At 46.3% G+C, this 15,874-nt stretch overlaps 1 protein-coding gene across 2 annotated transcripts in view; it reads right to left on the reverse strand.

The window, feature by feature from the left end:
* KIZ (kizuna centrosomal protein) overlaps positions 1-15,874 on the reverse strand; it is a 211,252-nt gene that overhangs the window by 5,502 nt on the left and 189,876 nt on the right. For both annotated transcript variants that reach the window (XM_068232433.1, XM_068232434.1), the window contains exon 13: positions 1,776-1,855. In XM_068232433.1, the coding sequence (XP_068088534.1) occupies positions 1,776-1,855 (80 nt within the window). The remainder of the gene's footprint in view (positions 1-1,775; positions 1,856-15,874) is intronic.

Genomic DNA, 15,874 nt, shown 5'->3' on the forward strand with positions numbered 1-15,874 from the left:
TCAATGAACTGCCCTGTTTAACTGTGCAGCAGCTCCTCCTACTCCATGTGCTGCTCTGTTTCCCTGTGCAGCAGCTCCTCCTACTCCATGTGCTGGCCCGTTTCCCTGTGCAGCAGCTCCTCCTACTCCATGTGCTGCCTTGTTTCCCTGTGCAGCAGCTCCTCCTACTCCATGTGCTGCCCCGTTTCCCTGTGCAGCAGCTCCTCCTACTCTATGTGCTGTTCTGTTTCCCTATGCAGCAGCTCCTCCTACTCCATGTGCTGTCCTGTTTCCCTGTGCAGCAGCTCCTCCTACTCCATGTGCTGCCCTGTTTCCCTGTGCAGCAGCTCCTCCTACTCCATGTGCTGGCCCGTTTCCCTGTGCAGCAGCTCCTCCTACTCCATGTGCTCCCCTGTTTCCCTGTGCAGCAGCTCCTCCTACTCAATGAACTGCCCTGTTTAACTGTGCAGCAGCTCCTCCTACTCCATGTGCTGTCCTGTTTCCCTGTGCAGCAGCTCCTCCTACTCCATGTGCTGGCCCGTTTCCCTGTGCAGCAGCTCCTCCTACTCCATGTGCTGCCTTGTTTCCCTGTGCAGCAGCTCCTCCTACTCCATGTGCTGTCCTGTTTCCCTGTGCAGCAGCTCCTCCTACTCTATGTGCTGTTCTGTTTCCCTATGCAGCAGCTCCTCCTACTCCATGTGCTGTCCTGTTTCCCTGTGCAGCAGCTCCTCCTACTCCATGTGCTGGCCCGTTTCCCTGTGCAGCAGCTCCTCCTACTCCATGTGCTGCCTTGTTTCCCTGTGCAGCAGCTCCTCCTACTCCATGTGCTGCCCCATTTCCCTGTGCAGCAGCTCCTCCTACTGCATGTGCTGCCCTATTTCCCTGTGCAGCTGCTTCTCCTACTCCATGTGCTGTCCTGTTTCCCTGTGCAGCAGCTCCTCCTACTCAATGTACTGCCCTGTTTCCCTGTGCAGCAGCTCCTCCTACTCCATGTGCTTCCCCGGTTTCATGTGCAGCAGCTCCTCCTACTCCACGTGCTGCCCCATTTCCCTGTGCAGCAGCTCCTCCTACTCCATGTGCTGCCCCGTTTCCATGTGCAGCAGCTCCTCCTACTCCATGTGCTGCCCTGTTTCCCTGTGCAGCAGCTCCTCCTACTCAATGTACTGCCCTGTTTCCCTGTGCAGCAGCTCCTCCTACTCCATGTGCTGCCCCGTTTCCATGTGCAGCAGCTCCTCCTACTCCATTCTGTCCTGTTTCCTTGTGCAGCAGATTTTCCTACTCCATATGCTGCCCCGTTTCCCTGTGCAGCAGCTCCCCCTATTCCATGTGCTGCCCCGTTTTCCCGTGCAACAGCTCCTCCTACTCAATGTGTTGCCCTGTTCTATATGCTGCAGCTCCACCTACTCCATGTGCTACCCCGTTTCCCTGTTTAGCAGGTCCCCCTACTCCATGTGCTGCCCTGTGTCCCTTTTTAGCAGCTCCCCCAACTTCATGTGCTGCCCTGTTTCCCGGTGCTCAGCTACTCCTACTCCATGTGCTGCCCTGTTTCCCTATGCAGCAGCTTCTCCTACTACATGTGCTGTCCTGTGTCCCTGTTTAGCAGCTCCCCTTACTCAAAGTGATGCTCCGTTTCCCTGTTCCTCAGCTCCCCCTACTTCATGTGCTGCCATGTTTCCATGAGCAGTAGCTCCTTCTAAACCATGAGCTGCACCTTTTCCATGTGCAGCAGCAAAGGTAGAATTTCACATGAAATGGACAAAAACAAACAACTCCACCCCTCCCCCAAACAAACTTACCTTTAGACTTAATATTAGTTGGGCCTTTATTTGATACCAGCTGTGACACAGGTGCCGGCCTGTTATTGATGGTTTCTTTTCTGTGAATACAAATATAGGGAAACTTTATGGAGCAAAATTAGGCAGTAAGGGAATAGCAGTCCTGTCAATCAGAAACAGAATCCTTTTATTTCACCAAACATGACTGGGTCATGCCATGATTTGGTTTTAGCAACAACAGGGCACTTTAGGCGATGAACACTGATAGTCAATGACACACTGACAATAAGTAGATAAGTTACAGCAGCATCAGCAAATGACACTGAGAAAACAGAGAGAGAAAAGATAGTGCAAGAAAATGATAAAGACACTTCCATGGATATGACGGTGTAAAAAGAAAGCAGCAAGGGAACAAAACAGAACGGCAACTAAAAAGGTGCGTCTTTCAGTCTTGCTCAACAGACTGCAGGAGTACTGTGGCTCAGATCATTCTTGACTGACAGAACACAGATAGTATCCCTAGGGCCTTTCATGCCCAACCCTGCACCTCTAAAATGTGGAGTGCCACAAGGATCAATCATATCCCCTCTGCTATTTGCAATATACATGCTGTCACTTGGTACAATTATCCAACAACATGGCCTGAGGTACCACTGCTATGCCGATGACGCGCAGCTATAACTGTCCTTCAAACCTGGTGGAACAGACCCTACTCCAAAAATAAATTCTTGATAAGCTACAGGCGTGGATGAATGACAACTGGTTTAAACTGAATGCTAACAAAACTGAGGTCCTTGTTGTCCAAAGCCAGCGTATAAGGAATGTACCTGAAAACAGTGAAAGTGTCGTCGAGACCCAGGCCGAATCTGTCACTTCCAGGTCTCGGAGCTTGTTTCCCGCTGCCGGTGACTCACAGTCCGCACACGCTGATAGGTGGAGGGCACGTTCGCAGTACGCCCTCTGCAAGGGTAAACAATAGTCAGCTGACCCGCTCAGCTGACTGGAGCGGTGTCAGCTTATCTCTACCTGACAGGGCCTTGCTGTGTGATTGGTTGTGCGGAAGGTGGCCGGCCACTGATTGGAGAATGATCGATATTTAAATGAGCAGAGTGCTCCCAGTCATCGCCTGTGATAAGCATAGCTTTGGCTAGTTGCTGGGTGCGCACTCTAATCATTGTTTGATATTCTGGACTTTGACCTCAGTTTGTATTTGACTACACTGTTGTGTTTAACCTCTGCTTGATTCCTGGATAACCCTTTGCTCGCTGCCTGGACCGACCTCTGCTAAGTTACTGGACATTCTTTGCTTGCCGCCTGGACTGACATTGGACTGTTACTGAATTTTCTCTGTATGCTACTTGCGCTGGACGATAAGTATAAAGTCTGCTCTCCTTATCAGTCAGCTAATAGTGTGCATATACTCTCGCATAGCTTGTCATATATCATCCGGGACTTCTGTTATCTGTTCAGATAAGCTTGCATGCAGACTCAAAGGAACTGTGTCATAGTTACATCAATTATCATCTGGTGCTATCCTGCATGCAAGTCTGCTGGAACGGTTTCATAACTCTGATCAAATTACTATTGCTGTTGAATAGTTTTGCATGAAGATCATTATACCTGGATTACTTTACCTGTCCTGTGTATGTGATACTGCGGAACTGTGTTACTAACCTCAGTAGTGGCTCCTGGTGGTATATCTGCCTTCTGCATTAGCTTGTATGCCTTGCTTGCCTAAGTCCTAATTAGGGCCAGCTAGTGGTGTGCCAGGCAGAGACAGTGTAGGTGTCAGTTAGTGGTCGGCCAGGCAGGGATAGCTAGGTGAAGAGCGAGACCTATAGCCTGGGCATACACGCTGACTCCTAGAATTATATCACCAAGCCTTACACAGCGTTTGGCATCAAAACAGCACTATCCAAAATCAACACCAATCAGGATTGGGAATTCAGACATATACAGCTCTGACCTTGGTGTGCTAATTGATGGGGAATTGAGCTTCAGAAACCAAATCTCAGATGTAGTCAAATCTTCCTACTTTCATCTGAATTGTTTATTACCACATTGGCTATTGGCTACCATTTATCAAGCCACTAAATGGTATCATCCTGATTTAAAACTTCTTGCTGTTACAGTCAAGCAATTGTATTTTTTTAAAATGGAATAGAGAGGACAGGCTTCATATTCTTCCACTAAAGATTTCCAGAAAACGTATATTGTCACCCAGCATAAAGATACTGCATTTAAAAATTACATCCAATTAGAATATTTATAGAGGTGCTGTAGTGAAATATTGTTAGGAACCATGCATGACCTTCTCCTGCCTGCTGGTGGCAGTATTTGCAGGGACTGCCGGGACGTTCATTGTGCCACCAGCAGCGGGTTCCGTGGACTGTGAGCAGCCCTGATTCTGCAATTCAGCACATGCATCTTGTTTATCACCTAGGCTATATATAGAGTGACCAGATTTTTGTGGGTCCAACCTGGGACGGGTGGGGTGGGGTGGGGGGGGGGGGACAGCGACGAAAAATGGGGGGAAATGTGCCACGCACAGCGACGAAGACTGGGGGTGGGGGTCTGCGCCGTGGCAAAAATGGGCGTGGCCATGACATTGTATGGGCGGAGCTAATGTAATGATGTGACAGCGAGGCATAAGAAAGCAGCGTTCACGCCATGATGTGGTCAAACAAGACTTCGCATCATGGGTGTGCAGAAACTGTGTGATGCTAATAGTATACTGTAACCCCAAAGCAGCAAACATAGCCAACTATGACCATTAAATAATAAATGCAGCAACAGTTACCCCAGACACCAGAAAATAAACGCAATGTGGGCAACATGTCAGCAGAAAAGAAACGCAATGGGCAACATGTCAGCACAAAATAAACGCAATGTGGGCAACATGTCAGCAGAAAATAAACGCATTAAGAGCAACATGTTAGCACAAAATAAACGCAATGTGGGCAACCCATCAGTACAAAATAAACGCATTGTGAGCAACGTGACAGCACAAAATAAACGCAATGCGGGCAACATGTCAGTACAAAATAAACGCATTGAGAGTAACATGACAGCACAAAATAAACGCAATGCGGGTAACATGTCAGTACAAAATAAACGCATTGTGAGCAACATGTCAGTACAAAATAAACGCAATGCGGGCAACATGACAGCACAAAATAAACGCATTGTGAGCAACATGACAGCACAAAATAAACGCAATGCGAGCAACATGACAGCACAACATAAACGCATTGTGAGCAACTTAACAGCACAAAATAAACGCAATTTGGACAACTTGACAGCACAAAATAAGCGCATTGTGAGCAACATAACAGCACAAAATAAATGCAATTTGGGCAGCATTTCACCTGGAAAAAAAAGCATTTACTCACCTGGCAGAAGTCTTCTCACGCTCCCGGGCGGCCTCTGGCATGCAGCTCCTCGAACGATCCTCCAGCCTGTGTCTCCCGCGCTGACAGGCAGAGCAGGGCTACGGCAAGATGGCACCCGAAGTCCTGTACTGGAGACACAAATAGTCTCCAGTACAGGGCTTCAGCAGCCATCTTCCTGTAGCCCTGCTCGCCTGCCGGAGACTATGCAGGCTGGAGCGGGGCTGCAGGCTATGAACATGTGTCTATTAGACGCTGCAGCCAGTTCATGCGATCGTACGGTGGCCAGGGACGCCCCGCAGCAAAAAGCGGGACGTTTCCCGGGACCTCATGCAGCCTGGGACAGCGCCACCTGAAGGCGGGAAGCGTCCCGGGCAATGTGGGACGTATGGTCACCGTACTATATAAGAACTGCCTCTTCCTGCTGCTAATTGCTAAAACTTTGTGCTTCCAGGCCTGAGCTTCTGGACATCCTGATTCCTGTTCCTGATTCCTTGCCCTGAGATCTGTATTTGCCTTCCTGTTGCCGAACTCTGAATATTCTGTCTGACCCAGATTCCTGCCTGCTCCTTTGTACTACGATTGGTTTGATGCTGAATATGTATTATGTTCTGACAGTGATTTCTGCCCTGCGATTGGTTGTGTGTGTGTGTGTGTCTATATATATATATATATATATATATATATATATATATATATATATATATATATATATATATAATCTCTAGCACAGTTAAACATATAAATGAGCGGAGCTCATAGTTCAGTCAGTAGCTAGTAGAAGGTGAGGTGTTTTTAATTTCCTTTCTCCCATTTAGTTGACCATTGGGCTTTTGGCATGGTTCCCACTAGAACGCTGATACAAAAACTAGCATTTTTACCTGGTTAGAGTAGTACTCACCAGAATGGGGACACTTTGGGGCAGTTGGTGAGCTTAAACGCGTTAAAGCGTAACCAAGAGCCCCTGTCACTGTTTTCCTGTTGTGTGCTGCAGCCCCTCTGCATATATATTATTATATTATATATATATATTATTGCTATATGGTGTTTGCTGTGCTATGATGTGTATGCATGTGGTTGCATCATATTTGCATTGTATATATTTGCATTGTATAGATTTATCAATGTTTTCCTGGGTTGTCTGTATATAGCATGCTGTGCATGTGTTTTGCAGCATATTGGCATTGTATATATTTACCACTGCTTTAACGGGTTGTTTGTGTATATTGTGTGCTGTGCATGGGTTTGCATCATATTTGCATTCACAATTGTATGTATTCTTGCATTTTTGCTTGGCAATAAAATTTTATTTGTGGACCTTATTCCCTGGTCCCAGTGTCTGTATTACTGCAAGTTGTGTTCAAACCCTGTTCCTCTGTTCAGGTTTGTGACACATATAGTAGAATTCCGTAAATTATTCAGCATACTTTTATGCTCATTTTCCTGGTTTCAGCATTAGAAACAGAAACACTTCCTTATCTATATACAGACAGCCACCTACTTACAAATGACTCGAGTGACGTTTCAGAGATACAAACAAAGATTTCTTTGGGCCCATTCACACTTGCAATCGCAAAACGCTAGTGATTAGCGCAGTGATTTTTACGCGATAAACACATTTTTCACTGAACTTTCTCGGTTTTTTTTGGGGAGCGATTGCGGCTTAACGCTTCCTAACACTGTAATCGCGCTTAAAAATCGTGAGGAAGCTTTGCATGTATCACATTTGCTGGTAATCGTGGCAGTGAGATCACTGCCATATACTTTTTATTGCACTAGGGCTTTAAAAAGTGATTGCCAGAGAGATTAGCGGTAAATGCCCGCTAACCGCCCAAGTAAGAATGTGCCCTAAGGCTACTTACACACTAAGACGTTGCGTTTTAGGGGACATTATGGTCGCATAACGTGCCCCTAACGCAACGCATGGTGGTGCGGGAGAGGACGTTAGAGTGAGCCGCGTTAGGCGTCTCTATCCGCATAAGGTCTCCCAGAGTGGCTCTGATTGGCCGGCGGGACCCCGTGATGTGGAGCGAGACACTCCGCATCACGTGGTCCCGCCGGCCAATCAGCGGGCGCCAGTGCAGTGCATATTAAGTAGCCATGTGTGCGGCTACTATAGCGGCATCTCCCCGCCTCCTCTCCGCCCTCCCACTGAGCATGTGCAAACAGTCTAATGCGGAACGCACAGCATGCTGCACTTTCACTTCAACATGCAGCGTTACATGTAACGCAACGTGGGCACTGTGAACAGCCCACTTGTGTTACATTGCTGTGCGTTGGGGGAGCATTACAGGCTGCACTAACGTGCACCTGTAACGTCCCACTGTGAAAGCAGCCTAAATGTACAAAATATACAATATTGTTTTCTTTTATTTTTGTTGTTAAATGTTATAGTATTGTGTAAATTGTTATAAGTAGTTTAAACACTTTAAAGAGAACCTAAATCAAAAAAAGAAAAGGAGTTTAACCCTGGGACTTCTACAAGCCCCCTGCAGCTGCCCTGTGCCCACGCCGTCACTGAGCGGTCCTCCAGTCCCCCGTTGTGTCAGGAGTGTTCTGTGCATGCGCAGTAGAGATTTCTCCATACTACGCATGTGCAGAGTACTCCTATCCATGGGATAGGAGGTGCGCGGACCAGGGCCACAAATCCAAATGAAAAAGGGGGGGGAGGGGGGAATGTGAGGGACTGGAGGATCGCTGATTGACGGTGCGGGCGCAGGGCGGTTGCAGGGGGCTGCATTCCCATTCATTGATCTCCTGGCTAACGCCCGCCAGCACAGGAGCGCGCGATCGGCCGCAGAAGCACGCAGCAGCAGCCTTTTGGATGTAGCAGCTAGGCTAAACTAGTTAAACAGTACACTATTCAGGCATTGCATATGTATAAATCCACAGTTGTCCAAAACGAAATCATTTATCCGTTTCACCAGGTTTACCACGGGACTCAAACAATCGCCTGGAACGGAACGGTTTGTAAATAGGCAATTGTCTGTATTGCTGTATATTGGGATGTAGCTCCGATTCCCAGTGTTGCTTAGCCTAGGACCTAGGCTGTTTAGCTATGTGGAATTCTCCTCCCTGAGTATCCTGGGAGACAAGGTATTATTTTACAGGCTTCGGAATTCTAAATAAACATTTCACAGAGCTGCACCTGACAGGAATAAAGGTGTTGCCACCTGTAATAAATTTTAGAATGTAAATCATAGCTTTTTGGTTGAAAAAGGACATACGTCCATCGAGTACAACATGAAAATATGATACAACACTAGCTTGCACCCTCACATATCTCAGTTGATCCAGAGGTGAGGGTGAGGAAAAAGATTTTACAATGGGCAAACACTGACTATATAATTTATATATATATATATATATATATATATATATATATATATATATATATATATATATATATATATATATATATATAAATAAAGCAATTGTATTTATTACGTTATTTTCACTACAGTTCCTCTTATTTTTGTTTGGTACTTTTGGGCCGACTTAATGGCTAAAGGGAGCCTGAACTGAGTAAAATTATTTCAAATAAACACATGAGGTAACTTCAAATGACCATTACATAGTTACCTTGCCATCAGTTCCTCTCAGAAGCTCACTTTTTCCTTCTGACAGCGATCCTTTCCAGTTCTGACAACATTTTGTCAGAACTGAAATATACCAGTTGCTGTCAGTTATATATCAGCAGCTGTCAGTTATAACTGAATGTGCAAGGTAGTGTCTATGTTTCCCTATGGCTTAAGTGGATCAAGTTCCTTGATCATAGTGGACAAACAGGACACAGGAGAGGAGAAAATGATTGAAGAGTAGACTACATGTGAGGTAAGTATGACTTGTGTTTATTTTGACTTTTAATTTTCAGTTCATGTTTTCTTTAAAGCGGTATTGTCATCATAAAAATCTAATTTCAACAGCAACTGGTCTGAGTGTATTACGTGAATACGTCCTGCATTCAAAACTTTTTTCTGCTGTTATGGTTTGCAGTTATTACATACTATAGGAGCACTGGCCCTAGTGCCAAACAGTGCCAAAAAGTTGAATGCTGGGAGTTCTTTTGAATGCTGGGAGTTCTTTTTATCTGTAATATATTCCTCCTTTTCCATTTATTTCCCTGCCTAGCTGATCACTTGTGTTTACAAGCAAGGCTATGGTGACTCAGTGATTGGATGTGTAAATAAAGAAAAAAAGACTCTGGGAGGAGGGCAGCTAATAAATACACAATGCGCAAGAGAAAGGAGGGGGGGAAACAAGAGTCAGGGAGGATATGATGTCAGCATTAGCTTGGCAAGATGGCCACTGCCTAGAATAGGATTTTCTGCTTTTCCTTTGTAAAATTCACAGGAATCAATACGTGGATAGCACAATACATCTGTTATGTAAGTAGAGGTAGTATATATCTACTTATATATGTGTTTTTTATTTCTAGGTTAGCATGGGTGTCCCTTGTTCTTTAAAGTGAAATAACAGTTTAAAGTTAAAATAAAATTGTAACGAATGTGGAATCGTCTCCGTGGTCAGCGCACCAGACGTGCGCTGATGCGGCGGATTTCATCCACAAGCGTATAATTGAGGACACCCAGGCTAGGTGCTATGCACCCGCAGAGGGCAATTCCCACCGGCAGATGGCGCTGTGGAGTGCAGGCGAACACAGCCGCTGCACAGCCACAGATGCCATATGGGAATTGTACAGATCCAGGACAAGGTAAAATCAGGTAGGGCTGGATAGCCCACAGGGAACAGAGCAAAGGGACAGAACCAATGTGTGCCCACCAAACTAGTCGCCACCCAGCAACGGCGAACACACAACGGCGGAAACGAAGAAGGAAACGCAATCGCAAGAATGGCGATTACCAATAGCGACACAAGACTGAGCAGGACAGAGCACCAGGGTAGCAAAGGCACAGCAAATCATACAAACAGAAAGATAAGGAAAATAACAAACGCTAGCTGAACGCGAACACCGCACTCATTCGCAACAGTGCACGCGTTTGTGCGCGGTCTCCGCGTGTTACGCACAACAGAGACAAGCACGCCTAACTAACCAAAGACAGACAAACACGAAACAGAGAACGCGGACGCTTGCTTAACGGTTACCTCACCGAGGCTACAGCAAGCGTTCGTATCAGACAAGACAGACAAACGTGAAACAGGAACTAGGCAGAAAGGATCCACCGCTCTTCCGTCAGAGCAAGTTTGATCCAAGCAGAAACACAGATCAGAAGGATCCACAGCACTAGCTCAAGGCGAGTGCGATCCAGGTAGACAGAACAGAGGAATCCACAGCACTAGCTCAAGGCGAGTGCGATCCAGGTAGACAGAACAGAAGGATCCACAGCACTAGCGCAAGGCGAGTGAAATCCAGGGAGACAGAACAGAGTAGCAGACCAGAAGGATCCACAGCACTAGCGCAAGGCGAGTGCGATCCAGGAAGGAAGAACAGAATAGCAGACCAGAAGGATCCACAGCACTAGCGCAAGGCGAGTGCGATCCAGGAAGGCAGAACAGAAGGATCCACAGCACTAGCGCAAAAGAGGCTAGCACGATCCAGGGAAACAGATCAGAAGGGGCTACCAGCAACAACCGCTGTTGCGGTTAGCACCCAGACACACAGAACGACCTCCTATCGACCACCGCTGGGACAGGACAGTCGCAACAGACAAACAAACAGATAAGCAATCCTGACGGCACTAAAGAAACTGCCTAGTGCAGTCCCCAGAATTACTCTAAGATAACTTCAACAAGAAGTAGCATGGCTGACACTCTCTAGGAGTGTTTACTACAAACCCTGAAGAAATGACCAGCAAAGGACTGTGGGTAATCCCAACCTTTATACTGCCAGTCATCACAGGAGGCAGGTAGGGGATTTGCATAACGAATGTATGCAAATTTCCCAGCAGCAAGCTGCAATACTGACAAAAAGTCTCTCTTAAAGAGACCTGAAGAATGCAGACCTGAACAGTGGTCAAAAAGCTGCCTGTCTGCACAGGCAGCTGAGCAGATTCTCACAAAAATAAAAAATATGTATTGGTGGTACACAGGACACTTTTTAACCACTTGAGGACCACAGTCTTTCTACCCCTTAAAGGGAACCAGAGATGAACGTTTCACACAAAATAAACATATCAGTCGATAGCTTGTAAAGAATAAATGCTCTACCTGATAATTTCGCAGCTCTGGTGTGCCTTTTTTAGTGTTTTTTATCCACTATTGCTCCAGGAAAAATCAAATATGGCCGCCGGCTCAAATCCCTTCTGCTTCCGGGTTATGAGTTGTTCTGGATGTGCTGCCTAGGCTATATGAGACTAGGCTGCTATCTAGGCTATATGAGAATGGCTGCAGCCTTTCATCTGTGTGCTTTCATTTTGGTATGATGTGCAGCTGCCTGTAGGAAGTCTCTCTCATAGGAATGAAACTGCAGTCATCATCAGTATCTATGCAGACAGAGTGCACCCAGAGCACACAGATCATATTGCCACACGTGTCTGTTTCAGAGATTCTCTCTCAGCAGCAGCAGCAGCGCCTCCCATGTCATCACAGCTCTCAGTATGCAAAGCAGGAAATCTGGGCCAGGAGATGGCAGGCTTGGGCTTGAAAAGACTCCACAGAAGAGTGACTCAGCTATAATGATTCCAGGTCAAACCTAGACTGAGCCAGTCGGGGATTCTCATCACAGCTGATAATAGACTAATTAAGCAGATAAGAATGAAACTAAAAGCAGGGTAGGTGTTTACTGTCATGTTCCCACTGATAAATGTAATAAAATACACTGATAAATGTAATAAAATACATGAGGGTGCTTCATCTCTGGTTCTCTTTAAGGACCAGAGCCTTTTTTTCCACTCAGACCACTGCAGCCTTCACGGTTTATTGCTCAGTCATACAACCTACCATCTAAATTAATTTTACCTCCTTTTCTTGTCACTAATACAGCTTTCTTTTGGTGCTATTTAATTGCTGCTGCGATTTTTAATTTTTATTATATTCATCAAAAAAGACATGAATTTTGTAAAAAAAATGATTTTTTTTTTAACTTTCTGTGCTGACATTTTTCAAATAAAGTAAAATTTCTGTATACATTTTTGTCCAAATTTATAGTGCTACATGTCTTTGATAAAAAAAAACCAAAAAACATTCAGTGTATATTTATTGGTTTGGGTAAAAGTTATAGCGTTTACAAACTGGTGCAAAAAGTGAATTTTCCCATTTTGAAGCATCTCTGACTTTTCTGAACACTTGTCATGTTTCATGAGGTGCTAAAATTCCAGGATAGTATAAATACCCCCCAAATGACCCCATTTTGGAAAGAAGACATCCCAAAGTATTCACTGAGAGGCATGGTGAGTTCATAGAAGATTTTATTTTTTGTCACAAGTTAGCGGAAAATGACACTTTGAGACAAAAAAAAAAAAGTTTCCATTTCTGCTAACTTATGACAAAAAAAATAATGAAATCTGCCACGGACTCACCATGCCCCTCTCTGAATACCTTGAAGTGTCTACTTTCCAAAGTGGGGTCATTTGTGGGGTGTGTTCACTGTCCTGGCATTTTGGAGGGTGCTAAATTGTAAGCACCCCGTAAAGCCTAAAGGTGCTCATTGGACTTTGGGCCCCTTAGCGCAGTTAGGCTTCAAAAAAGTGCCACACATGTGGTATTGCCGTACTCAGAAATAGTATGTGTTTTGGGGTGTATTTTTACACATACCTTTGGGATTTCACAGGTTGTTTTGAGACGTTTGGTTTCAAGACTACGCCTCACGGTTTAGGGCCCCTAAAATGCCAGGGCAGTTTAGGAACCCCACAAGTGACCCCATTTTAGAAAGACAACACCACAAGGTATTCTGTTAGGAGTATGGTGAGTTCATAGAAGATTTTTTTTTTGTCACAAGTTAGTGGAAATTGACACTTTGTGAAAAAAAAAACAATAAAAATCAATTTCCGCTAACTTGTGACAAAAAATAAAATCTTCTATGAACTCACCATGCCCCTAATGGAATACCTTGGGGTGTCTTCTTTCCCTAAAATGGGGTCACTTGTGGGGTTCCTATACTGCCCTGGCATTTTAGGGGCCCTAAACCGTGAGTAGTAGTCTTGAAACCAAATTTCTCAAAATGACCTGTGAAATCCTAAAGGTACTCATTGGACTTTGGGCCCCTTAGAGCAGTTAGGGTGCAAAAAAGTGCCACACATGTGGTACCGCCGTACTCAGGAGAAGTAGTATAATGTGTTTTGTGGTGTATTTTTACATATACCCATGCTGGGTGGGAGAAATATCTCTGTAAATGACAATTTTTAGATTTTTTTTACACACAATTGTCCATTTACAGAGATATTTCTCCCACCTAGCATGGGTATGTGTAAAAATACACCCCAAAACACATTATACTACTTCTCCTGAGTACGGTGATACCACATGTGACACTTTTTTGCAGCCCAGGTGCGCTAAGGGGCCCAACGTCCTATTCACGGGTCATTTTGAGGCATTTGGTTTCTAGACTACTCACGGTTTAGGGCCCCTAAAATGCCAGGGCAGTATAGGAACCCCACAAGTGACCCCATTTTAGAAAGAAGACACCCCAAGGTATTCCGTTAGGTGTATGGTGAGTTCATAGAAGATTTTATTTTTTGTCACAAATTAGTGTAAAATGACACTTTGTGACAAAAACAATAAAAATCAATTTCCGCTAACTTTTGACAAAAAATAAAAATCTTCTATTAACTCGTCATATGGGGTCACTGTGGGGTTCCTATACTGCCCTGGCATTTTAGGGGCCCAAAACCGTGAGGAGTAGTCTGGAAACCAAATGCCTCAAAATGACTGTTCAGGGGTATAAGCATCTGCAAATTTTGATGAAAAGTGGTCTATGAGGGGGCGAATTTTGTGGAACCGGTCATAAGCAGGGTGGCCTCTTAGATGACAGGTTGTATTGGGCCTGATCTGATGGATAGGAGTGCTAGGGGGGTGACAGGAGGTGATTGATGGGTGTCTCAGGGGTGATTAAAAGGGAAAATAGATGCAATCAATGCACTGGGGAGGTGATCGGAAGGGGGTCTGAGGGGGATCTGAGGGTTTGGCCGAGTGATCAGGAGCCCACACGGGGCAAATTAGGGCCTGATCTGATGGGTAGGTGTGCTAGGGGGTGACAGGTGGTGACAGGAGGTGATTGATGGGTGTCTCAAGGTGTGATTAGACGGGGGAATAGATGCAAGCAATGCACTGGCGAGGTGATCAGGGCTGGAGTCTGAGGGCGTTCTGAGGGTGCGGGCAGGTGATTGGGTGCCCTAGGGGCAGATAGGGGTCTGATCTGATTGGTAGCAGTGACAGTGGGTGATTGATGGGTGATTAGACGGCAGAACAGATGTAAACAATGCACTTTGGAGGTGATCTGAGGGTGGGTCTGTGGGCGATCTGATGGTGTGGGTGGGTGATCAGATGCCCGTAAGAGGCAGGTTAGGGTCTGATCTGATGGGTGGCAGTGACCGGGTGATTGACGGGTGATTACAGGGGAGGATAGATGTATACAGTACACAGGGGGAGGTCTGGGGGGTCTAAGGGTGTTCTGAAGGTGTGGGCGGGTGATTGGGTGCTCTAGGGGCAGATAGGGGTCTGATCTGATTGGTAGCGGTGACGGGGTGATTGATGGGTGATTAGATGGCAGAACAGGGGTAAACAATGCACTTTGGAGGTGATCTGAGGGTGGGTCTGCAGGTGATCTGAGGGTGCGGGCGGGTGATCAGATGCCCGTAAGAGGCAGGTTAGGGTCTGATCTGATTGGTGGTGGGGGGGAGATCAGTAGCCCCCAGGGGGCAGTGTTAGTGACAGGGGGTGATTGATGGGTGATTGACAGGTGATTAGTGGGGAGAATAGATGTAAACAGTACACAGGGGGTCTGGGGGGGGGTCTGGGGAAGATCTGAGGGTGTGGGGAGGGGGGTGATCAGGAGCCCCCAGGGGGCAGTGTTAGTGACAGGGAGTGATTGATGGGTGATGATTGACAGGTGATTAGTGGAGAGAATAAATGTAAACAGTACACGGGGGGGGGGGGTCTGGGGAGGATCTGAGGGTGTGGGGGGGGGGGGGTGATCAGGAGACCCCAGAGGGCAGATTAGGACCTAATAAAAAAAATAGCGCTGACAGATAGTGACAGGGAGTGATTGATGGGTGATTGGGTGCAAACAGGGGTCTGGGGGGTGGGCGGGGGGGGGGTCTGAGGTGTGCTGTGGGCGATCAGAGTGCGGGGGGGGGGGCAGATCAGTGTGTTTGAGTGCGACTTAGGATGGCTGCAGCCTGCCCTGGTGGTCCCTCGATCACTGGGACCACCAGGGCAGGAGGCAGCCTGTATAATACACTTTGTATACATTACAAAGTGTATTATACACTTTGTATGCGGCAATCGAGTATTTACATCCCGCCAGCGCTTACTACCGGCCAGCGGGATGACGTCGTGGGTGGGCGGAGCCTGTTGCCAGGGGCAGCGCGCGTCACCAGTGACGCGATCGCTGCTCCGCAGAGCCAAAAAAAGCCGCCGCCGAATGGCGTATTGCGGTCCTTTCGGCGTCCACTTTGCCGCCGCCCATCGGCTGTGGGTGGTCGGCAAGTGGTTAACATAGTTATTAACATTATCTTTCCATTTCAGTTTGCAGCCTCTTTTGTATGCAGATAAATAAAACAAGGACAAACAGGATGGAAAGTTTGCCAATCAAATTGTTACCGTACCGATGGC

Source organism: Hyperolius riggenbachi, chromosome 4 (genome assembly GCF_040937935.1).
Source record: "Hyperolius riggenbachi isolate aHypRig1 chromosome 4, aHypRig1.pri, whole genome shotgun sequence".
NCBI lineage: Eukaryota > Metazoa > Chordata > Amphibia > Anura > Hyperoliidae > Hyperolius > Hyperolius riggenbachi.